At 38.3% G+C, this 25,356-nt stretch overlaps 1 protein-coding gene and 1 long non-coding RNA gene across 3 annotated transcripts in view; one reads left to right on the top strand and one right to left on the bottom strand.

The window, feature by feature from the left end:
- tom1 (target of myb1 membrane trafficking protein) overlaps positions 1–5,769 on the top strand; it is a 19,675-nt gene extending 13,906 nt beyond the window's left edge. The window contains exons 12-16 of one of the 2 annotated variants that reach the window (XM_081359213.1): positions 518–584; positions 772–840; positions 1,317–1,376; positions 3,908–3,938; positions 4,665–5,700. In XM_081359213.1, coding sequence (XP_081215339.1) covers positions 518–584; positions 772–840; positions 1,317–1,376; positions 3,908–3,938; positions 4,665–4,759 — 322 coding nt within the window. In that variant the 3' untranslated portion in view covers positions 4,760–5,700. Of the gene's footprint in view, positions 1–517; positions 585–771; positions 841–1,316; positions 1,377–3,907; positions 3,939–4,664 lie in introns of both variants that reach the window. The other variant, XM_081359214.1, reaches the window with a different exon arrangement.
- Positions 5,705–22,898, bottom strand: LOC308687037. Its single transcript, XR_014029681.1, has 4 exons — positions 22,605–22,898; positions 20,911–21,009; positions 19,792–19,887; positions 5,705–8,151 (listed from the first exon to the last, which is right to left on the bottom strand). It is a non-coding gene; the product is annotated as an uncharacterized lncRNA (long non-coding RNA).
- Between the last annotated feature and the right edge of the window lie 2,458 nt (positions 22,899–25,356).

Raw genomic sequence — 25,356 nt, forward strand, 5'->3', positions numbered from 1 at the left:
GGTCAGATCTGTTGCCTAGTCTGTTGTGATTGGTCTACTCTGCTCTGATTGGTCAGATCTGTTGCACAGTCTGTTGTGATTTGGTCTATCGTTGTCGGAAACCAAATGGCCATTATTTTAATTTCATCTCTGGAGGCTTCCTCAGCACTGGATACACAGTGATTATACTATATTATAGTGGGATTATTATACTATAGTAGGATTATAACATACAAACCTACGTAAGTTCATGCAGGAAGTAAGACTGGAATTACTGACTGGCGGTTCCAAATCGGTCCTTTCTTTTGGGGGACAATAACTTGATTTGACATGCACTTTGATCTTTGTAACTTTGCAGACCTTTCACATTCACAAACAGCTACATTACACACTACATGAAAGGTCAAATCCATAAAAGCATAATAGGAGGTGCTTTAAATAAAGAGTGTGTTGTATAGAAAGTTTCTGTAGCTCATTTTGCATGATTTGAGGTATTGGTTTTTGTCCAAAGCAATTTACTATTGTGATTTATTGATAGTCCAGAAAGCTGTGCAGCTCTCGAGGGACTGGCAGCCACACAAAGAGAGCGACTGGACACTGCAGCGGTAAGTGTCTTTGAATTATTAAATCCTACAGAAGGGATATCATGTTTGAAATGGTGTTCAAATAGCACCTTTTGTATTATGAGAGAGCAGCATTCATTAATGTGTGAGAGCAGTCAGTTGTTTTCACTTTTCTTTGGATGCCACAATATGTGTCCATCACTTAAAACGGTTGTCTGTCTATGTTAAGGATGAAAGCCTAGACTCCACCTCCCTCGGCAGCTCACCTCAGTTGCATTGGATGCTTGAAAAGGGAATGGTGGGTCTGATTGGCTGATGAGACGGACAGTCAGTGCAGTGTGTGACGTGCTGTTGGTTGAGCTTGTGTACCTGTTGCTCTGGGCTCGTTTTTTTTCTTTTTCTTTCAGCATGTCAAAGTTTTTTTGTCATTCGGTGAACGACGAGTGTCTGCTGTCTTGCTTTTGTGTCGCCTGCATGTTTTGAGCTTCATTATCTTTATTTGCTGAAGGTTCGGTGGGACTTTTTGGTGTTTAGTTGATTCTGTCCCTCAGGCCTGGATCCTGACAGATCCATACTTTTATCCATACCTTTTATTTTTGGTGTTCCCATTTCAAACCAACTTATTTCCCATTCCCAGGACTGAAACATACCGATTTCTCTTTTATACTTTAAAGTAGTATAAAGCTTGTTTGAGATGGGTGTGGTTTGGAACTGATAGTTGTACTTTATTATGCTAAAGTGAATTAATTCATAGTTTTTTTCTTCTGCTGTCAGATCCCTGTCAATCAGAGTGATGTGATGGATGACATTGAACAATGGCTTGACGTGGATGATGTGAGTGAAACATTCCTCTTAGAATGGGAATTGAAAGATATAACAGTTGTAATTCTAAGTCCAATTCCACTTAACAATTGTATGTGTGTATACACATATATATATTTATATATATATATATATATATATATATAGAGAGAGAGAGAGAGAGAGAGAGAGAGAGAGAGAGAGAGAGAGAGAGAGAGAGAGAGAGAGAGAGAGAGAGAGAGAGAGAGAGAGAGAGAGAGAGAGAGAGAGAGAGAGAGAGAGAGAGAGAGAGAGAGAGAGAGAGAGAGAGAGAGAGAGAGAGAGAGAGAGAGAGAGAGAGAGAGAGAGAGAGAGAGAGAGAGAGAGAGAGAGAGAGAGAGAGAGAGAGAGAGAGAGAGAGAGAGAGAGAGAGAGAGAGAGAGAGAGAGAGAGAGAGAGAGAGAGCGAGAGAGCGAGCTATATATGTATGTACAGTGAGGAAAATAAGTATTTGAACACCCTGCTATTTTGCAAGTTCTCCCACTTGGAAATCATGGAGGGGTCTGAAATTGTCATCGTAGGTGCATGTCCACTGTGAGAGACATAATCTAAAAAAAAAAAAAAAACAGAAATCACAATATATGATTTTTTAACTATTTATTTGTATGATACAGCTGCAAATAAGTATTTGAACACCTGTCTATCAGCTAGAATTCTGACCCTCAAAGACCTGTTAGTCTGCCTTTAAAATGTCCACCTTCACTCCATTTATTATCCTAAATTAGATGCACCTGTTTGAGGTCATTAGCTGCATAAAGACACCTGTCCACCCCATACAATCAGTAAGAATCCAACTACTAACATGGCCAAGACCAAAGAGCTGTCCAAAGACACTAGAGACAAAATTGTACACCTCCACAAGGCTGGAAAGGGCTACGGGGAAATTGCCAAGCAGCTTGGTGAAAAAAGGTCCACTGTTGGAGCAATCATTAGAAAATGGAAGAAGCTAAACATGACTGTCAATCTCCCTCGGACTGGGGCTCCATGCAAGATCTCACCTCGTGGGGTCTCAATGATCCTAAGAAAGGTGAGAAATCAGCCCAGAACTACACGGGAGGAGCTGGTCAATGACCTGAAAAGAGCTGGGACCACCGTTTCCAAGGTTACTGTTGGTAATACACTAAGACGTCATGGTTTGAAATCATGCATGGCACGGAAGGTTCCCCTGCTTAGACCAGCACATGTCAAGGCCCGTCTTAAGTTTGCCAATGACCATTTGGATGATCCAGAGGAGTCATGGGAGAAAGTCATGTGGTCAGATGAGACCAAAATAGAACTTTTTGGTCATAATTCCACTAAATGTGTTTGGAGGAAGAAGAATGAAGAGTACCATCCCAAGAACACCATCCCTACTGTGAAGCATGGGGGTGGTAGCATCATGCTTTGGGGGTGTTTTTCTGCACATGGGACAGGGCGACTGCACTGTATTAAGGAGAGGATGACCGGGGCCATGTATTGCGAGATTTTGGGGAACAACCTCCTTCCCTCAGTTAGAGCATTGAAGATGGGTCGAGGCTGGGTCTTCCAACATGACAATGACCCGAAGCACACAGCCAGGATAACCAAGGAGTGGCTCTGTAAGAAGCATATCAAGGTTCTGGCGTGGCCTAGCCAGTCTCCAGACCTAAACCCAATAGAGAATCTTTGGAGGGAGCTCAAACTCCGTGTTTCTCAGCGACAGCCCAGAAACCTGACTGATCTAGAGAAGATCTGTGTGGAGGAGTGGGCCAAAATCCCTCCTGCAGTGTGTGCAAACCTAGTGAAAAACTACAGGAAACGTTTGACCTCTGTAATTGCAAACAAAGGCTACTGTACCAAATATAAACATTGATTTTCTCAGGTGTTCAAATACTTATTTGCAGCTGCATCATACAAATAAATAGTTAAAAAATCATACATTGTGATTTCTGGATTTTTTTTTTAGATTGTCTCTCACAGTGGACATGCACCTACGATGACAATTTCAGACCCCTCCATGATTTCTAAGTGGGTGAACTTGCAAAATAGCAGGGTGTTCAAATACTTATTTTCCTCACTGTATGTATGTGTGTGTGTGTGTGTGTGTGTGTGTGTGTGTGTGTGTGTGTGTGTGTGTGTGTGTGTGTGTGTGTGTGTGTGTGTGTGTGTGTGTGTGTGTGTGTAGTAATGTTTAAAAACAACATTTGAAATATCAAAATTCTCTTTCAAACTTACATATTTTGTAATATGTAAGATTTTTTTTTATTTTGAAAAATTAATACTTTTATTTGGCAATATGTATTAAATTGATCAAAAATGACAGTAAAGACATTTATAATGTTACAAAAGATTTCTATTTCAAATAAATTATGTTCTTTTGAATATGCTATTAATCAAAGACTTGAAACATTTTTTTTATATATATATATAATTTAAAGATTTGTGAATGTTGCACTGAAACTTGCAATAAAACCAGAGATATTTATGAAGATATTGAAATCTTAAAACACTGATTATTGTTTACTGTATTGAAATTTGTATTTCATAAGTATATTTTTGTGTTGCAGGAAGATGACTCGGAGGGAGTGACTAGTGAAGGTACTCTTCTTTTTGTATGCTTAGGAAATAATATGGCTAATATGATGCTTTCAGCTACAAATAAGACTAGTACTATTATAGGATCTATATCCCGCATACTATAAGCACATTTAAATCAACGCAGATTTTAATAAACAGAGAAAATGTGTAAAAAAAAAAAAAAACTTCAGTCCATCTGGGCCATATGCCATGATTATATTTGCATGTTCACTCATCTTTTCTTCTGCATGCTAGGTTATATCAGTGGCCAGCCTTTGTTTTCTCCCCTAACCCCGTTCTGTCTCGTACTATCCAGTCTTCCTCTTGTCAGAGTTTCAGTCTATGTCATGTCTGACCTGCCGAATGCCCTTTAATCACCTTACACCTACACATTCTCGTGATCTTTACTTCCTATTTAACGGAAGTCTGTGGCTTTGTAGTTTCTATTGCTTGTGATTTTCAATCTCTGAACATCTCCTCTTAAACATTTGGTGGTAATGTAAAAACACTTTGCTCGGTGATTCATCTTTTCCACACTTGCTGGTACTTTCCAAAACCCAGCATATAAGCTATTAGACTTCATAAATGCATTTTTTCATATGGCAATTGCTTATTTGAAGATATGTATATATATATATATGGCATTTCTTATTGTCTCAAGTCCTGTTTAAATCTAGGCAAGCAGCATTTCATATAACAGACGTGTGAAAGAGATCATTTCATGACTCATCTCTTTCTCACCCTCAGAGTTCGACAAGTTTCTAGCGGAGAGAGCGAAAGCAGCTGAACGTCTTCCTTCAGTAAAGGCGTCACCCCACGACCCCGGCCGTTCACAGCTGTAGCTCTGGGTTGGATTTACGTCTCTACATGAAACATTTGTATTTCAGTTAATAACCATGTGCTTCGGTTTGTGTATAGTATTTTCGGGTTTATTTCTAACCATGTTAGGAACCTAACTTTAGGCGCGGGTTATGTGGATGTTTCACATTACACTAATTTTGATTTTGCAGATGCCATCTTATGAAATGTTTTTTATAACTAAACATTAATTTCTTCAGTACAGTCATTTCAGTTGTAGAGGTAAAAATCTCAGTGACACATGAAGAACTTTATTAAAGATCTTGATCGTTGAGGTTGAAGCCGTCGTGTGTATAGAAAATGTATTATATTAGACTGTTTTGAAGGAAGTGGCTCTTAAAGAGAAAAACGGAAGTTTGTAGGTTGTTTCTTTCTTACAATAATTGTGGTTTCTGTAGAGAAGGGGTGGCGAACGTCAGTTCTGGAGAGTTTTGCGCTAACCCTGATAAAACTCACGTGCCTTTAGCTTTCTGGTAACTTCAGACCTTGATGAGCTTGTTCATGTGTGTTTGATTAGGATTGAACAAAACTCTGCAGGACTGTGGCTCTCCAAGACCTACGTTCACCACCCTTGCTCTAGTATATGAGCTATTAGTGTTTGTAATCTATGTACAACCTTAAACAGCTCATATTAGGGGTTACGTTAAAAAATATTTAATAAAATTAAGGTTATTACAATTCACCTTTATCTTTTTGTGTATAGTTATTTTGTTAAAACATACCTGAATAATATTATTCTATTAGTGAAACAATGCAGAAATGATATTCTGTCTCTTCAGCGTTTGCACACAGTACCCACCATCTGTATATTTGTACGCAGTGCAGAATAACTCCAACTGAACACGTGTTTTGCAAACATAACCTGAGGCAAGCCTGTTAGAAAAGATTTGCATGTGCTGCAATATAAATAAAAGCCGCAAAATTGATTCGGATCATTTTACTTTATTGTTCAAAACATGCAACACATTCAGGCTGCAAAACCCATGTTGTAGACAAATAATAATAAAATAAAATAAAAACCAACACCATACCACACAATGCAAGACTTTAAAGCCAACTTTAAGGATATCACAGTATTTCATTCATGCATTTCTTTTGGGAAAATAAATAGTGATATTTTATTTACCCAAATAATTAGCAACTTCATAATATAAGTTCCTTATTGTAAAAAAGTCCTTTAACTAGTAGTCATGTTAGTTTTCTGTCTAAATAAATAATAGCAAAAGAAGGCACAATGAAGCTTAGGTTAGAGACAGTGCATGTAAAGGATAAGCGCTAATAGATCTAAGCCATAAGAGAGAGGACAGACTTCAGTCAGCCACTATTCATAATGTTGAGTTGAGTTTGACAACATTAATCTGCTCGTCACATTTTGGAGTTGAATCCAACAAAACTCGTTACCTGTCATCACTGTTAGCGGCTGGGCATGCAGTGTTGCTCATTTGATGTGTAACACCTTTGTCACTAACTTTCAGTGTAGGCACTTTGTGAGAAATCAAAACACTTCGTCATGTCAGGACAAACACTAACCCCCAAGCCTTCTTTATATACTAGAGTAACGAGAGCATGTGATTGTTGCAACACTCTTAATGAAATCATATTATTATATTGCTAGAAGGCAACTTCCAGTGTTTAGGGAATTCACCTAAAATCCTACTAGAGGCATTATTTTAGATCTCATGTTTCAGAAGATAGATATTTCCACATATTATAAATTATATTTCCAATCCTGAGACAGAATGTAAACGGTCATGCTTTGAGTGACTTCCCCTCTGCTTAAATGGACAGTTCAGCCAAAATGACGTCTCATACTCAACCTGCATGTCATTACAAACTGGTATGACTTTCTGTATTAACATAAAAGATCTTTTGAGAAACATTAACTCTTCCTCTGTTTTGCCATTTAAAATCAGGCACATGTTTGGTAAAAACCATGTTTGGTGACTTGCGTACAACAAATTATTTTATTTTTTTGTCCATACACTGAAAGTGAATGTTAACCAAAATGGTGAACTATTTAAATGTTCCACACACATTAAAAAAAAGGGTAAATGACAGAATTATCCCTTTAAGAGATTCACATAGAGAATGTTTATTATTCTAAATGGGGGAATATGTACATGCAGGGAATGATTTGCATAAAACATCTCCATAAGGGTTTTTGCTCAAGCTCGCTCTTAGGGCTCTTTTTACACCTGGTATTAAGATGAGTTTTGGTTGATCGGATAACAAGTGGACGACACTGAATAAAGTGTAAACGGGGTCTAAAACTTGAGTTTGACCACTTCCAGAGGTAGTCGAAAACGCATTTGGCCTGTGGTCGAAAAGACCGGCTCCTCTCCGCCTACTGGCCTAATGCGTAAACATCATGGGAAGTGCACTATAGCCAGACAGGATTTCAACTTTGTCGGCTGAAGACCCAAATTTGATTTGAAGATGAAAAACTTACCAAGAACAATGTTCTCTCGCCATTCCTGATTTCTAACACACACACAGAGTTCGGTGTGGTCTTGCGGCTGTCAGAGCAGAAACGAAAACCGTTGCTCTCCATGTTTTTCTGTCATCTCCGGTTAAGTTCATATGTAAATTACATGAGCTTATTTTTGTCAATTAGACCGAAAAGTTAGCATCATTATAGGGTGGTTGTGTACACACTGCCAACACATTTATGCTCAAACCTTTTGCATAATTTAGCATAATAGGTGCCCTTTAATACCAGGTGTAAACAGGCCTAGAGGGGAATTCTCACCTGAGAGCACACGAAGCAAGATATCAAGAGTAAGCAAGAGTGATTTCAGCTTGTGCACGTTTTCTAATTTTACAACAACAACAAAAAAAAAGATCAAAAGCATGACCTTATGGATTAATCATGATTTCTGAGTGAAAACATTCATGCAGTTTTTTATGCATCTATCTGTCTATATTTTAAGGACACTTCATAGGTACAGTGCTTTGTTCTCTTCAAGTTGAGCAGCTGTCGATCTTGCATTGTTGCATCATGTTGCATTGACCTAAACCAACGTAGTTCCATTTTGTGCACTAGATCAAACTCCCTCTTGGCTCATACAAGTGTTCTGGACATTCAAGGTCCAAGGTCCAGAAGTGTACATGACCTTTGTCAGTTTGGCCCTGAGGGTCGAAGTGAAAGGTCAGTCACTGAAAAGCTTGTGCATGGGCGTGTTCTCCTGAGTGCACAGTAGTAATAAAGTTCCTTGACCAGTACACATCACATTCTGTCAGTATGTCGGTGGGACGGACATGTCGAGCAGATCTGAGGGGAAGTAGATCCATCTTCTGAGTCTTTAAACTTGGCTTTCAATGTTCGTCCGAGAATTCTGCAGTTTTACTGGTCATCAATTGATCAAAAAAGGATCATCTATATAGAAAAGAGGTGAAGAGATCATGAGCAATAAGAACATGGGCATTAAGACCCATTCAATCCAAGAACGATTACCGTAACATTTTACAATAAGGTCTCATTTGTTAACATTAGTAATGTTTGGTGAATCGTGATCTGTTCTTAAAATCGTTTGTATGCATGCTTAGTGAATGAGACCCTATATCTTTATAGTGATCATCCTTGGTGTGAATGGACCTTTAGTTACATTATTAATAGTTTATTAATGGATTATTTATAAATTAATACAATACTGTATTTGTTTGGAGGTTTGGCCTGTTGTATTTGCACTGAATAATAGCAAATTAAACTTGCCAACAAGATTTTTGGCAAAAATGTTAATTGAAGGTTTTTGATTTTGTCTACACTACAACAAAGACAAAAATTACATAACTAAAATGTCTGAATTCAAACACTGTTGATGAAAATTTGAAAACCCAACAACATTATTAATAAAGCACTAAAAATGTTTTTACATTAGTAATCTCAAGTATGATGTTAATCATAAACATGCTACATAAGTTTAATCTACGTATGGCCATGCATAACCAGGGTCAGAAATCAAAGGGGATTTGGGGAAAAAACACCCCCAAATTCAAGGCATTATATTTATATTTGCTCACATTGAATTAGATTTCTTTTAACATGTTTTTTGCAGCATTGAGCATTATAACTAATCACACACATATCTGTTGAGCTTACAAATGCAATGGCCAATCACAGGCTTTAAGGCGCCACTAAAAACAGTTTGGTTTGGTGCACACGATCACTGACTGAATTCTGCACTCTCGCAAATTCTCTTGTCATTAACAACAAAGTGCTGATTTTGCAGTGTAGACCATTTCAGTGATTATAAATGATTCCCTGTTTGAATAACCGTTTTGTTTTCCAAGGTACTAAAGAAATACATGTGAAGTCTTGCATTCTCTTATGCGGAAACAGAAATAAACTAATTCAGAATCAGTTCTTAGCTTTTTTTTTTCCACAAACGGTTTTATCAGGGCTGTCAAACTTAACACGTTAAAGGGTTAGTTCACCCAAAAATGGACCGAAGATGAACGAAGGTCTTACGCGGTTGGAACAACATGAGGGTGAGTAATTACTGACAGAATTTTCATTTTTGGGTGAACTAACCCTTTAACGCATGCGATAAACTAGTGTTGTCAAATTACCGGTAATTCGGTACCAAGTCGGTACTGATAATGTGACCATACCAGCATTTCTGTAGTACCGGGTATATTCGGTACCCACTAATAGGCAGCTGCTTTAAGTCGCTTCCATGTTTTTATCTAAGTGCGGGGCTCCAGACTAACTTTTTTACTTGGAGCACTGTCTGTAGCCGATATATACCACGATATATATAGTGTCTGTGTATATTAAACTGCATTTAAATATTAACCCTGCATGTTCTGCTTGTCTCTGTGTGAATGAATGGTGCAGACGCGCGGTTTCATTTACCACACACACACACACTGAAGCACGAGTGACGCTGGCGCTGTTTTCAGACTCTGCTGCCTCACGATATGATAACATGATGAAACCACTTCATGAGCATTTTACCGTTTAATTTGAGGAAAAAAAAAACTATCGTCATATCATACACACACAGAAACTCAAAAGGTCTTCATGGCAAAATAAAAGTTTGGTTTAACTTGAAGAAATCGACAGAAATAATTATATTAAAGGGATAGTTCACCCAAAAATGAAAATTCTGTCATCATTTACTCTCCCTCAAGTTGTTCCAAACCTGTATGATTTCCTTTCTTCTGCTGAACACAAAAGAAGATGTTTTAAAGAAGGCTGGTAATTAAACAGTTGCTGGTCCCCACTGACATCCATAGTATATTTTTTTCGTACTATGGAAGTCAATGGGGTCCATCAGTCGTTTGGTTACCGACTTTCTTCAAAATATCTTCTTTTGTGTTCAGCAGAAGAAAGAAAGTCATACAGGTTTGAGGGAGAGTAAATGATGACAATTTTCATTTTTGGGTGAACTATCCTTTAAGCTACTGCACAGTAGATTTAGCTACGTCTCCATGGGATTTTGTATCGTGACATCCCTACGATAAACTTTTCCCAGTTTAACGTGTAAAAAAAATATTAACGCAATTAATGCAGCATCTGTTTTTTCTGTCATTCTTCAGCTAGTGTTACAATCTATGATCACGCTCTTATTCATGAAAATGCTTTTAAAAACCATTCAAGCGCAATAAGACGAGAACGCACTGTCTTGAGAATCTCCAGTCTATGGCCTCGTTTACACTGTCAGTGAAACATGACCTAATTCCGATTTTTTGCTCATGTGACACAGATCGGATGTGTTTTATGACCGTGTAACCAGGGGAAAAAAAATGCATGCATTCAGATATTTCGAGATCAGTTTTAGGCCTCATTCATATGTGGAAATAAATCAGATATGTGCCAATGCGACTGTCATGTAAACGAGCAAATTGGATTTTCTGAGGCATTAGGCAACGTCTTCGCGGTTTAATGAGAACAACCCGATGTGCATCTGCAAAGGGACGGATAGCCCGACGAAACGTTGTGTCGTCATAGGAGAGGAATGTGGACAAACGTTGACAACATATCAAAGGTTGGCTTGCTCATCCTAAATGACCCACTGCTCCTCAAAGCCCGCCACAATATGCTCCCACCAGTCCTGAGAACTCTCTCGCACACAATAACTGAAGCATATGTGCAATAATGCAATGATGATGGCCCTTTTCGTCCTCCTCCGCCTCAAAATCATGGTGATGTTTGGCAAACTTCGCATCAAGCATAATTCACATTCGTCTATCTGTGCAAGAACCCCCTTTAGGCATGCACGATGTTTCAGATAGTATGGCAAGTGTAAACACATGAATCGGATATGGGTCACAATTGAAAGAACGTGTAAACGGACAGTCAAAAAAAAAAATCTGATATAGGCAACAAATCAGAATTGGGCATGTGAGACACACGGCTCGTGCGCACAGAAAGATAGAGAGATGCACAGATGCACCAGTATAGAGTTCTCTTTTGCGCTTGAACGAACAATAGCACAAACACAATTATGCCAAAAGCCGTTGTGTCCAGTATTTTTTTTAAAGCAGTCTTAAATGAGTTAAATGATGTTTACATTGAACCAGTGTTGTAAAGAGTTTTGACAAAATGGGATGCACATCAGATTTGCGTCATGTGCAGGAGCAGCATGTCTTAAAGTGACAGTAGCCTAATAAACCTGCTGCTCTGATATCTGTCATTAAAGCCAGCGACACACTGGCTGCGTGGCGTGAGCGTGGCATTTCTTTTGCATGTCAGCTGGGTGGCGTTTTCCAAGTCTTTCCACACCAGAAATGTGTCTGACGCGGCTCTGCTGCTGCTAGGTGACACATAAGCCTCATTGGTGATTTATTTGACAGTAGTGATAAGACCCAGCAAATGTCAAAATGATTGATGGTTTTTTTGATTGACAGGTTAACCTTCCGGTATAGGGGTCAGGGATTAACCCTTGACCTTCCTACCCCTTGATCATGTGGTTTTGACAGTTAGTTTGACCCATTGACTCTCCCTATTATATTTCATAGTTTTGACAGTTAGTTTGACCTCTTAACCATGCTAGTCCTCGATCATGAAGTTTTGACAGATGGTTTTGATGAATGGTTTAATGTTTGAAGAAAGTGTCAAGAAGGGTTATATAGGATGTGTGTCACAGGATCCCCCTCCGCATTCCTGAGCAGCGTATATAAATGGGGTACTCGAAGAGGGTCGTGTACCGCAGAAATTGCAGACGGATCAGGGAAAGGAATTTTTTAACAAACATTTTCAAGATGTAACGAAAAAGCACGAAATTAATCATTTCGCTACCGCTACCGATTTGAAAGCCAGCGTCGTGGAACGATTTAATAGAACATTAAAAAGTCGTATGTGGAGATTTTTTACAGCTACAAATTCCCGACGATACATAGATGTTTTACAAGACATTATGCAGGGGTACAACACCAGTTATCACTAGGGGTCGACCGATTAATCGGTCGGACGATTAATCGGCCGATTTTTTGCATTTTTTAACATATTCGGCATCGCCCAATATCCAGTATATCAAGCCGATTATTAGGCGGGCGCATCTGTGGGCAGCTGGTGTTGTTGTTGTTGTGGAACAAGCATTCGACGCACGCTGCGCCTAGAGTCATTCTCCAGCAGAGTGAGCAGACCTCATCCAGTGCCTAAGGAAGGAGCTAAGTTCCTTGGAGAAAACTCCGTTATCTTTAATTAAAACCTTTTGATATGTTATGTTACTGCCAACTTAGAGAAAAAATATGAATAGACGACATGACGTTCGGCTACTTTGGATATTGATAGCGTAGTTGTAGTTGCATTAGCACAGCAGAAGGGTTGCTATCATGTCACAATAAGTAAGCAAGAATTTTGCAATTACAGACAGAGAATCTGAGACTTTTATTTGTTCTGTTTTTTGTGTCTTATATTTTAGAGGGTTGTCACTCAATGAAGAGAAATAAGTAATAAAAAAGTGACCAACGCACTATAGGTTAGTGAAGGACTGGCTTTGCTTTGCTAGCGTCATTGTTGCTAGGGTTGGGTAGCTACAGATAGACCCGGTGCTAATACAGCACTTAACAACCGTTATTTTCCGGACCGAATATCAATGCGGATTTCTGTGCTTCATTTCGGTGCTACTGTTAAGCCTGTGCTTCTCTTGGATGCTCTGAAAACGGACGTTAGAAATGCGACGCTAGTTAGAAGTTAACTTTAGCATACCGTTAGCTAGTAGCTGAATTAAACACGGTTAAAATGCTGGCCAAACAGTGTAATGTGTGACTGTATTTCACTGTAGAATAGGGGTGGAACGGTACATGTATTCGTATTGAACAGAAACGGTACGGGCGTCACAGTTCGGTGTATAAATTTACACTAAGAATACATGGTATAAAAATAAATAAAACTCGCGTGCAAAATTAATTGTGATGCGGAACTACTGTTAGATACGCGGGTTCTTTAGGGACACCTAATCTATAGCTCCGCCTTAGCTCTGAAGCAGGCAGCGATGTAAAGATTGCAATGCTGGAATCATATACTGTCTATGGCTGGAATATGGTGTGTGTGTGAGAGAAAGGGGCGTGGGCGCGATCGAAAAGTCGCGTGTTTAAAGTCGCAAAGTGTTTACTTATATTTATTTGAGGCGCATATGCGATCGAACAGTGGAAACATAAAAACATACTCAGTCATTTTGTTTATAACCTACAAGACATCATTAAAACTGCAAAGTGTTTAAGTTACTCTTAATAAAAATGTTAAGGAAAACAAATATATTAATCTGAAATGTAGCAAATTAATTTTCAATTCATTCAGGTACAATTACCAAACATATCTCAAGGTCTTTTTATCTTTTGTACAAGTGCAGATTGGTCAAGTGTTTATTGTTCAATAAATGTTTTTGTTGAGAAATCTTGTCTATCTTAAGTAATTATTTGTGTTACATTTTATCTTTCAAATAGAGGTTAAAAACAAGCACATAATCGGCCAAAATAAATCGGCAGCATTAATTTGCCATCGGCCGACCCGGATTTAAAAAAAATCGGCATTGGCCTGAAAAAAACCATATCGGTCGACCTCTAGTTATCACCGAAGGATCAGAATGAGACCTGTGGACGTCAACAAAGCAATCCCTGATCCGTCTGCAATTTCTGCGGTACACGACCCTCTTCGAGTACCCCATTTATATACGCTGCTCAGGAATGCGGAGGGTGGGAGGGGGATCCTCCTCTCAAAAACCCGGGCAGACTCGTCGTCACGGAGACTCACTAGTAGCTTAGCTTTGTTGTTTAACTGCTCTCTAACCGGTAGGTGTGGCTTGGGAGTGGCCTCCAAGGGCAGCGAAGCGAGTGCATTCTGGGAGTTGTTGTCTTTCATCCACATGAGTCAAATTTATTTTCGGGCTTTTCTCAGTCTAGAAGGCTCCAAATTAGGGCTGGACGATAAAACGATAACGATATGTATCGCGATAGACACGTAATCAATATCAATAAAAAATGCGTTCGATAATTTTTTTTTTTTTTTGTCGGAAGAAACCAGCAAAGCAAATTGCATGAACAAAGGCACTCACTCTCTAGTAACCTAGCAACGTAGGAAGTGACACGCTAACAGCCAGTCAGTCAGTATGGTTGCGCAATATTGTTGTCTCGTGTTGGATTCTTCAGTAACAGAACCGGCGTAGAGTGAAAGTAGAAGATGAGTAAAGTAGAAAATGAGTGCCGCAGCGATTGTTGATAAAACAGGAAAAGTCAGCTCGCCTGACTTCAAGTCTGACCGTAGTCAGACCAATGTCGTCTGCAGATTATGCAAGACCGTCGTCAGTATCTCTGTTATTCGCGACGCGTGCTGATGCGCTGTTCTAGCGTGTGCGTTTCTCAGCGCGTAACGTTACATATGAAGCTCATATGCACTAAAAGCCTGTCTACCAGCGCCTGAATACTGGACTAAGTTATCTTTCGAGTCTTATTGTGCTAATATACACACAAGGTTTACATAAACTAGTCGGATATGTCTAAAGTGAAAGCAAACTTGAGAAAATTTAGGGAAAATCTGCTTGTCAAATGCGTGTATCAGCTCTTAAAGAGACAGTAGTAACAGTAAACACGCCGCCGCTTGTCCTTAAAGGGATAGTTCACCCAAAAATAAAAATTCTCATTATTTACGCACTCTAATGTTGTTCCAAACCTGTATTTATTTCCTTCTAATATTTTCTAATATTATTATTTTGAAGAATGTGGATATCCAAACAGTCGCTGGTCCCCATTGACTTCCATAGGAGAAAAATATACTATGGAAGTCACTGGGGTACATCAACTGTTGGTCATTCTTCCAAAATAACTTTTATTTTCAACAGAAGAAAGAAACCTATTCGAGTTTAAAACAACGTGAGAGAGTAAATTATGAAAATTAGAATTTTTAGAACTATCCCTTTAAAGGGACACTTCACCCATTTGCATTAAGCTTTGCATTGTTAGAAACCCAATCATACTATTGAATGGTCGTGCAACTAGGGGTGGGAGATATTGACAAAAATGGATATCTCGATATTTTTTTCCAATATCTCGATATCGATATTCAGACGATATTTTTGCCATCCTTCAAAGAAATGTGTGCAAACTGGCAAAGAAGGTCCAATTGGTCTTTTGACTTGCTGCATTTGACCTATGTAGGCTATAGAAGAAACAATAAAGGAGCTAACTAAACAGAATCTGAGGAAGCCCCTATCTTTTTCCACTTACAAAAAAAAAAAAAAAACGGAACTAGGCACCTTTTGCAACAGTGATTATTAAATCAAACAACAATATTGTTGATGATAAATTCAAAGTAAAAAAAAATATTTTCAAAACGCTATAAATCCATCCATTTTTTCCCCAAAACGCTATAAATCCATCCATCCCCCCCCCCCCCAAATAAAAATTGATGGTTTGTCTTTTAAAAAAAATCTTTTGTCTTTTATTTTTCGTGTTTGCATTTGAGGAAAAAACAATATCACATGTCAGTTCTCCATTATGGACGCGAGTGCTCTGAAAGCGGCAAAAAGACTAAAGACTTTCAAACTTTCACAGAGACCTCAAAAAAAGCCAGAACAAAAGCCAAAACAAACAAACAAAAACCAAAACAAAAAGCACAAAGCCTTTCTTTAAGACGAATTTCGTTTTGTATTAATTGTATCTTAATTTTAATAATTTTTTCATTAACCAATTTCCTGGATTAATACATTAAAATTAATTATAAATATAGGCTAGCAATCACAACATAAGGCGCCGTGCTTGAACTGGAGATTATATCATCATGAACCGAACCGTAGCCTACTCGCCTCACAGGCCTAAAAAATGTGAAATATATTTACAGAAAGCTGGTTCTAAACAAAACCATCCAAAACAAAATAAAACTATGTAGCCTAATAAATGTGCATTTCTCCGTTGCCTTCACAGCCTACTGCGAAGATCGCGAGTCATTATAGCCTATCGTCAACTTCATCTTTGCAGCCGACACAGAAATATTTTACATATTCATAATCATTACTTTTGGTGGATCTTTGAGGCAGCTTTTTAGGTTTATGGCGTTTTGGAAAAGAGCTCTTCACGTAACGTTTCACCAAGGCACAGCGGCCCTTCAGCACATAAGAAAAAAAGAAGAGAAAAAGCACGGACTTACTAATTACGAAACTTTGATGTGGTTGAACAGGTGAAACAGTCACAAATTCCTCTGCAACTCAAACCTTCTCAGTACGAGTTATGAAGGAAGAGAACAGCATTAGGCTACAGTTTTCAGCGCGTCCTCCTCTGATTGCTGTGTTCTGACTGAAAAAGTGTGTGCAGGAGCACATGCGCAAACGGTTTGTAAAATGTCTTTTTGTAAAATGACATTTGATAAAATAAAAATAAATCATATATCATTTTAAAAACGGTTTTGCGCATGTGCTTCTGCGCGCACTTTCGAATTTACGTATGAGTTTTTGACGACACGGGACGGAACCATGGGCTGGGCCACTCGGAGGTTGCTTCCGCAAATAGTACTGCCCTACTGTACATTATTAAAAATCGCTACATATAATTGTTTAGAAGGTTATTGTGTGCGTTATTTGTTTTCTCTTTAACTTCTTTCAGCTCGTTTCATGTTTGGGGGGTCGGATTGTACAAATTATGAAATATTCGATATCCCAATTTTGCATATCGTCCAGACAACAATTTGGATATTATCGTCTAAACGATATATCGCCCACCTCTACGTGCAACACTCTTTCATTTTTCCCTGATACGGGAGAAATCTGTTATTTACCTCTTACACTTCCTCCTACAATGACGCAAAAATCGTCATTTTGCGTCATTGTAGGAGGAAGTGTAAGAGGGGGGGATTTCTGTTGAGACTACAAGCACTCGTTCCTCATCTTTCCCAGGGGGCGGGACCCGCTCACGCTACAGACCTATTACAGATCAGTGGGTGGGACTTTACTCTCTGAAACTGAAAGCAATATCCTCCATCTTGTTTGAAGCTAAGCTAACAGGCACTGCGGAGACAGATGTAAAGTTATGACAATAGCGGAGGAGAGTGCTCCATATGATATAGACTAGAGGAAGAGGATTTCGGAAGTCTGATGCTTGAATCAGGTGTTTGTGGCTACCTTTACAAGCCGCATTATAGCGAAGTGCAGCCGAGGCAGAAGACCTGCCTGCCGCGGACGAGGAGCCCGGACTGGCTCGGGTTAGGGCGGACCGGTGGCGCCGGTGATCTCACTATGCAACTACGAACCGCTACGAACACAGAGATAGAGTCCGTCTGCGGCAAAGAATTTCAACGATGACAATTTCTCCTGGACGAAATCTCTGAATCAGACGAGGACACGGACGTTTGTGTTGTGAACTAGTTTCCTAGTTTCGCACCGCATAATGTTCTGACTGAACATCCAGGTACCATGCAATAATTCACCTTTTCGAAAGAAATACAAACGAGGAGTAATACACTAATGAGTTCGCCAACTAACTAGACATTTTGTGTGAATGTGAAATTAATTTCAAGCTCTGGTGGTAGCTAGCCTTGTAGACGGAAGAGTGATTTCTCTTCCGAGGCAGATATGCGCTTTCTGGATTAGTGGGAGTGGCTTGCGGAGCTGTGCAATGTGGTGCATTGTGGGAGTTGTTGTCTTTCATACAAATGCGTCCTGAAGTTATTTTTTGTCTTTTCTCGGTCACAAAGGCACCAAATTCAAAATTTCTTTTACATTTCGACTACATATATGACCCACTTTAAATAAAAAACAATGTTCAAATGGGTGAAATGCCCCTTTAATGTTAATAAAACAACAAAATGTAAAGATAAAATTACTCACTGCTCTTGACTGATAACTTTAATAATAGCTTTAATAAGTATCAATGTATAATTTATGCAGTGAAGTCTGTTTTGTTTTATTTTCATATTTGTTCATTACTTTCTGCAATGCTACTGTTAAACACCTACTGTAGCTGAAAACATAAAGCACTGTTTATTTAATTTGTATATTAAGTTGTGTATGTGTATCTTTGATCTTAATATTTAATAACAAAGAAAATAATGAGACATTTTTTTTCTCCCCCTGTCTGGCATTCTTTTATATTTTATATTTTGTTACCTAAGGCTTTGTTTTTAAAATATGGACATTAGTTTGGCTGTAATGCTCAGTCACAAAATAGTAAAACCAACATTGCCATATCGCCCAACCCTTTATAAAGCATTTCTTACGTATTCTTTAATTTTGCACCTTAATGTTAAGAGATAATTGTTAAGTGTTCATTGTGATTTTAGACTTTTGAGTTTTCCATGGTCGTGTTGACATTTCTGCTTTTATAACTGATGGGATTATAATCAGAGGTAGGTTAAGTTTAAAATAAAAAATCTTTAAATGTAATATATTTGTCTCCTGGACTGGTCCTTATTTTAAATATGTCATAAAAAATATCAATAATTATCGATATCGACTGATATGAAACACTTATATCGTGATACAGTTTTCAGCCATATCGCCCAGCCCTACTCCAAATTCAAAAATAATTTCACATTTCTACTACATAAATGACCCAATTTAAATACACATTCATCTTTCCAGAGGTGAAGTATCCCTTTAATGAGCTGTAGTCACGCACTGACAGAAGTTCAAGTTAATCCCATGGTTCATAAGGTGCACTGTATACTGAATCTGGTCCTCCAGTTTCAGTAGAGAAGGTGTTTTTCCAGTTTTAGAGTCTCCTGCATGTCGAGCGCGAGGGAGAGACAGCAGTGCACAGATGTGACGCGTGTCTCTCTATATGAAGTAAAGGTGAGCGGGAATTTACCGCATTATGAACTCGTCAATTGAGGAAGTTAACACTGTACCAATACCCCCAACCTCACACCAAATGCCCCTGTAGATGGGCTAGCCTATATAAAGATCATTTAGTAAGCAGAAATGTGAAATTTTTCTGTAGCCGCTCCGAATTATTTTGCATTTACAACGGGTGAATCTCCAGTTGTCACTGGTGATTGTCGTTTGAACCTTTCTGGATCCGCCATCAAATTGATGTTTAATTATATCAAGTGCTGTGAGAAAAGGCTATAAATCTGCTGAATGAACTAAATATTTCAAGACTCTGTCAATCACAAACAGTGACTATGAATGCGGTCATCATATTTGTATTACTGAGAAAAACTTTTTAATTCTTGGCACTTTATTTTAAATTTGTATTTTATGAGAAAATGTTTGAATAAAATGTTGAAATATTATGTAAGTTAACTAAAGGATTAATCGACTGATCAGGAAATTATTAGTAATTTAATAATTTAATAGTAAAAAAAATAATACTAGTTACTAGTAATAGTAGTTACAGCCGTTCAGTGCTTCTCAAACTTTTTTTGGAGGCAACTTTTTCCTATGTCCCCATCAGACACACCCAATTCCAGTCTTACAGCCTCTGCTATAGGGATGACCTGAATCATGTGTGTTAGAGGAGGAAGACATCTGATATGGGGGTCCCAGGACAGGTTTGAGAAGCACTGTGACTGTTCTAACAGATACATTCACATTACCACATTTCTGCATGAAAGCCAGGCTAGATCACAATTAATTTGTCTCACCTCTGTGAAGAAAACAACTTCAGGATCTTCACCATGGACGGACAGAGCTTTGGCCATTGAACAGTGGTGACGTTTCTTCCACTGAAACTTTTATTTCTGGTAAAACATTACATATCAATTACTTTTTGCCACAGTTTTTCATGGTGTTTAGAATGAATAAGGGTCACACTGTATTTTAGGTGTCTTTAACTACTATGCACTTGCATAAAATGTTAGGCACAATGTGTTTATTGTGTTCATGTTGTTTTGCAAAACACTGCCAGGCTAGAGAACGAGGAAGGTTAGGGACAGGTTTGGTGGTCTGGTTAGGTTTAAGGAGGGGGGGGGAGAGAAGATCGACAGTGTAATTATAGATGTAATTAAAGAAATTAATTAGTTTTAATTACATGCAGGTATTTTTAAATACAAGTATAATGTAAAAAATATGTTTATTTGGATCCCCTACTCTCCCTGGGGTCCGACAAGTAAAAACACAAAACTACATAATTCAACAGTAAAAGTCAAACCAATAAAACAAACCCAAAATTCATTCCAAATATCAAAATCAGCAATTTATTATATATATATTGTGCCATTCAATTAAAGATTTTTTAACCTCATTTTACTTGTTAAAACAATATGCAACATCCGATGACAAGTCATTCCTCTATACATTAGTCCATTGCTTTGCATTGGTTTTTAAAAGTAAAAGAAGTAAAAAAAAAAAAAAAAAGACTAATTCTACTATTCAAAAGTTGGCAGTACAGGACATTAGGAAGTCTAGACACTGAAACATTTCTTTCAGGGAGATAATCATCCTCTACCCTTCCCCAGTGGCCAACCTAAAGTTTACAAAAAAAGTGCATTGTATCAAATGATTCATTTAAATGTTAGTACAGAGTAGTTAAAGACACTTATAAAGTGAGATCTGAATATATAACACTTTATACTATACCACACATTAAATATTAACATATTCAAATGATTACTTACGTTCTCATATACATTCTTTTTTGTTATTCTCATTCATGAACTGCTGATCTATTCAAGCATTAGGCTATATAACATTAATTAATGACAAAGTTATTATGAAGTGTTTCCAAAAGGTACTGTAGAAATCCTTTAGATAACGTTACACACCCACAGAGCCCTGATCAGGGCGACAGCAGCACAGTAAAGTTAGCCTCCTCCAGACTCTCCACAGAGGCCTCCAGACACACTCAAACACACCACCTGCGGCTGCGATAAAATAACATTAGATAATTATATCTGAGCACTGACCACTGATTGTTACGAAGCATCTCGAAAACAGATTAAACCATAAACTAGACTTAAACTAGGTTATAATAACTTCTTTTGAACGGAATCCATCACGAAAACGTCGTCGTGTTTTGGCACAGACAACTCGAGACGTTTGCTCGATAATGTCCACAAGTCACTTCTATTTCGATTTTTATGTTGCTTTTAATAGTTTGAAATCGCAAAATCAACCGTGAAATCGCAACATCAACTCCGAAATGGTTATAGTGGACGATAATTGGATTAAGCAATATCGGAGAATCTTTGAGCAGGTTGGAAGATGAGAGCAAAACAGCGCGCCGCTGTTTCATCAGAAGAGCGCAGCGCAACAGTAAAAAACAACGTAACGTTACATTTCTCACCTCTAGTGTTGGTTTCCATACTATTAGTATTTGGTGAAACGATTGTTGTGTTAATGTGTCCTTTATAAACTTAATTTACAAAGGCGACAGGTCCAAGCGAACTTCTCCGGGCAGCGTGCGGGAAGTTTAGTCGCGCGTCAAGTTCGAATGGAGAGGCTAAACTGGTGGTTCTTTTGAAGCAGCGCTCAATGATGTCACGACGACTACTAAGTTGCCAGTTCCTCACTTTTTGTCAAATTGAGTTACGCCCTGCAAAATGTCATTTTTATTCGGCATGGCTGTTTTTCCTTCCTCCATGTGTTTCTGTCTTTACCAGGCTCGACCCCTTACCCCAATAATACGTCGTTGCTCACAGTTTTCCATTTCCAGGTGCGTGCGCTGTTTGGGGAATATGAATGTACATGGCAACCACGAGCATCAACAGTAAAAAAAAAAAAAAAAAAAAAAGCTCGTGAACGAGTTAGTAGTGGCACACAGCGCGAAACATAAAGGCTTAGTTCTTAATAGCATCCTAAGTTACTACTCCAACCATTTCTAACACACATAACGTTAGATATAACAGAAATAGCGCCCTATTCCGAATCAAGCCAAACATTTCTCATTGACCAATCGGAGATGACTTTGCATACAACCAATCAAACGATACTTAACTTATATGTCATCAAAAATCTAAAATTAGCCTACTAAATGCATTTTATGCAGAAATGTTTTCACTTGCCAGAATAACGTTCGTTACCACCGCAAATATTAACGTAAAAGCATATATTGGTGGGGAAAAGATATTTTGCTGCAAATTGCAGTTTAGAGTTAATCTGTATTTATATTTTTATTTAGGAAAAATGCTTACATTGCACTTGTTTCTCTTCCGAGATCTAACTAACTAATATACGCTTCCGCAACATTTATTCTAAATTTATGTAACAATCAACGTCCAAAAAGTTACATAGGCTACCCATACAAGTCCCATTGAGAAACACTATAATTTGTTAAGATATTTACATTATTAAAGAGGACATTGTTAATAAAAAAATAAAAATTACAAAAAAGTGATTCCCTACATTTCTGCTAAACTTCAATTTCAACAAGTGCTCACAGTGTCTGTATGTATTTTTAATTGTACAAATACAGTAATGGAAAAACTAGAAAATTTACTTATGTTAAAGAAATGTTTACCTTTTTAATTCCCCCTTCTCAATTCTGCCAGCTGTTGCAATAAGGAAATGAATGAACTCATTTTCTTCTCTTCTTTTTGTGAAAATATCAGCAGAATTAAATGGCCTTACTCGGCATCTTCTTTTCTTCGGTGTTTTGACCAAGAACTCCATTATAATGGTTAAATCTCGTTGTTTTAATAAGTCCTGAAGAGAGTGATGACCACGTTGCCTGTTGCTGAGAAACGGTTTTTCCCGCGCATGTTTGGGCGTCGCTCTTCTTTGGTTGATTTTTGGTTGAGAGGGTATGTGGAGCATCGCGCCCCCTGCCTGTTGAACAGAAGACTTTATTTCAAGCAATGGTTGTGTTTTAAAAAATGTTTTACATCTCTGACAAACTATTTCAAGACCTCTGCACCCATTTTGGGAGTTGTTGTAGCCAGCAAACGTTAATACCTCCGGAGGAGTTCCTGCCTCATTAAGATCTTTGATCACCATCATCATCATCATCATTAGTTCCAGTGTGGTCAACATATGTATTTGTAGTTTTATTACTGTTAAAGGGATACTCCACTTTAAAATGAAAATTCTGTCATCATATACTCACGCTCATGTTGTTTCAAACGTGAGTTCATGAGTTTCTGGTCCCATTGACATAAATGTTAAACGACCATAAATTAATGCATGAATAGGAAAACAGCATGCGAATACAAATACACAATCCATAATTTGCAACGTTTTTTTAAGAGCTTCATATCTTAGGCTAATCTTTTCCTCAGCAGATAAAGATCATAAAATAATCTTTTCAATCTGTTATGAATATTAAATGGACCTAAGTGGATGTAACGTGTCAGAATGACAGCAGTTTCTAACGTCACTGTTGCATAACAACAAAACCACAAAGGCTGCATGAACTCATACTGAGAGCTCCTGCAAATTAACAACATGCAGGATATTAAGGAATTTCCCTTGAATTATGAATCTAAAAAAACAAAAGGAAATCCTGCACCCCATATCAATACTTGCAAAAAGTATATCAAAAAATATTTATTAGCAACGTTTTGGCATGACCTTCAGGCCTTGAATTATCAATGAAATACATCCTATGACAATCCTCCGTGTATTATGGCTTCCACAATATTTCAAATTTGCTCCTGGAAGTTTTTATGATAGAGTTAAATTAGTGTAGCTGTTATGAGATGAAACGTCTTTCATTTAATTGTTATTTAAACGGAAGTTCTTCGCAGTTTCAGCCGCCATTCAACAAAGGAAAAAATAAGTTGCTGAACCAACTAAAATACTGTGTGGGTGTTTCGTTCACAATCAAACCACAATTTCCCCTGATTATGTTCAGTTTCGGAAGTATACATTTTTACAGATCTCATTACATAAGCTTACTAAATTTGTGCACAATAACATTAGATAGTCATAAAGCATAAAACAAAAGAAGCTGTATAAAAAGTCAAGTTTTCAACATTAAATGTAAAAAGTCATGATCAGCCAAACATGTAAACTCATTTACTCACTCGTCCGGTTTTTCATTGTCTTGACAAGATCATCATGAATCATGATCTTGCAAGCTATTCTAACTCAGACTTTCAGGGAAAGACTGAAAGAGTTGTCCTCGAAGTTATGTGACCGTGCTGCACTTGCCTGTAACATCCTAACAAGATTCACATTACATATGATTTATGAACTCAATAAACACACATCTGTTCATCTGACCCTGTAACATCCAGACCAGATTCACATTACATATGATTTATGAACTCAATAAACACACATCTGTTCATCTGACCCTGTAACATCCAGACCAGATTCACATATGATTTATGAACTCAATAAACACACATCTGTTCATCTGACCCTGTAACATCCTGACCAGATTCACATATGATTTATGAACTCAATAAACACACATCTGTTCATCTGACCCTGTAACATCCTGACCAGATTCACATATGATTTATGAACTCAATAAACACACATCTGTTCATCTGACCCTGTAACATCCAGACCAGATTCACATTACATATGATTTATGAACTCAATAAACACACATCTGTTCATCTGACCAGGCCCGGAGTGGGTAATCGGGAGAATCGGGAGTATTCCCGGTGGGCCGCTTCACTTTTGGGCCGGTCGAGGAAATTTTTTTTTTTTTTTTCACATTTCAATGTCACATCAGTTACATTAGGCTACAAACGTTCCGCATTCTGACACCGCAGCGCACAACTCAGCATGGGTTGTACCATGTGAGGGAGTTCTCCCCTCCCCTCCTATAGAAATGGTTGGGTCCATAGCCCGTCTTTTCAAAACGTTTTCTCAGGGAGGCTACTATGGCGTCATTTTTGAGTCAAATGTTATGAGCGTGTAATACATGCTCACGAGCACATTATGTTATTTCACACGCGCAAAAATGAACCTTCAGCTGGCATGATAAAAGTACTCGCGCACAAATTCAACAACCGAGAGGTGTACAGGTAGCTGCGAGCGAGCGCCTGGCATACTCTCATAGGTTAACTCTGCTTGTACAGTGGAATCCTGCTCGCGCGCAGTGGATTTCTGCTCGCGCGGAGTGCTGTTTTGCTCGCGCAGTGGATTTCTGCTCGCTCAGCTGATTTCTGCTCCCTCGAGTCTACACGACTTTTGACAATTTGGGGGCGGAAACCAAGGAGGGCACTGACCCTCTAATGATTGGTCACTTTCATCATGGAAAATCTTGGGAAATCCTAACCCCGCCCACCTTCAGACGCAGCGCGAGTCACTCAGCT

This window comes from Scardinius erythrophthalmus, assembly GCF_964197995.2.
Source record: "Scardinius erythrophthalmus genome assembly, chromosome: 1".
Taxonomy (NCBI): Eukaryota; Metazoa; Chordata; class Actinopteri; order Cypriniformes; family Leuciscidae; genus Scardinius; species Scardinius erythrophthalmus.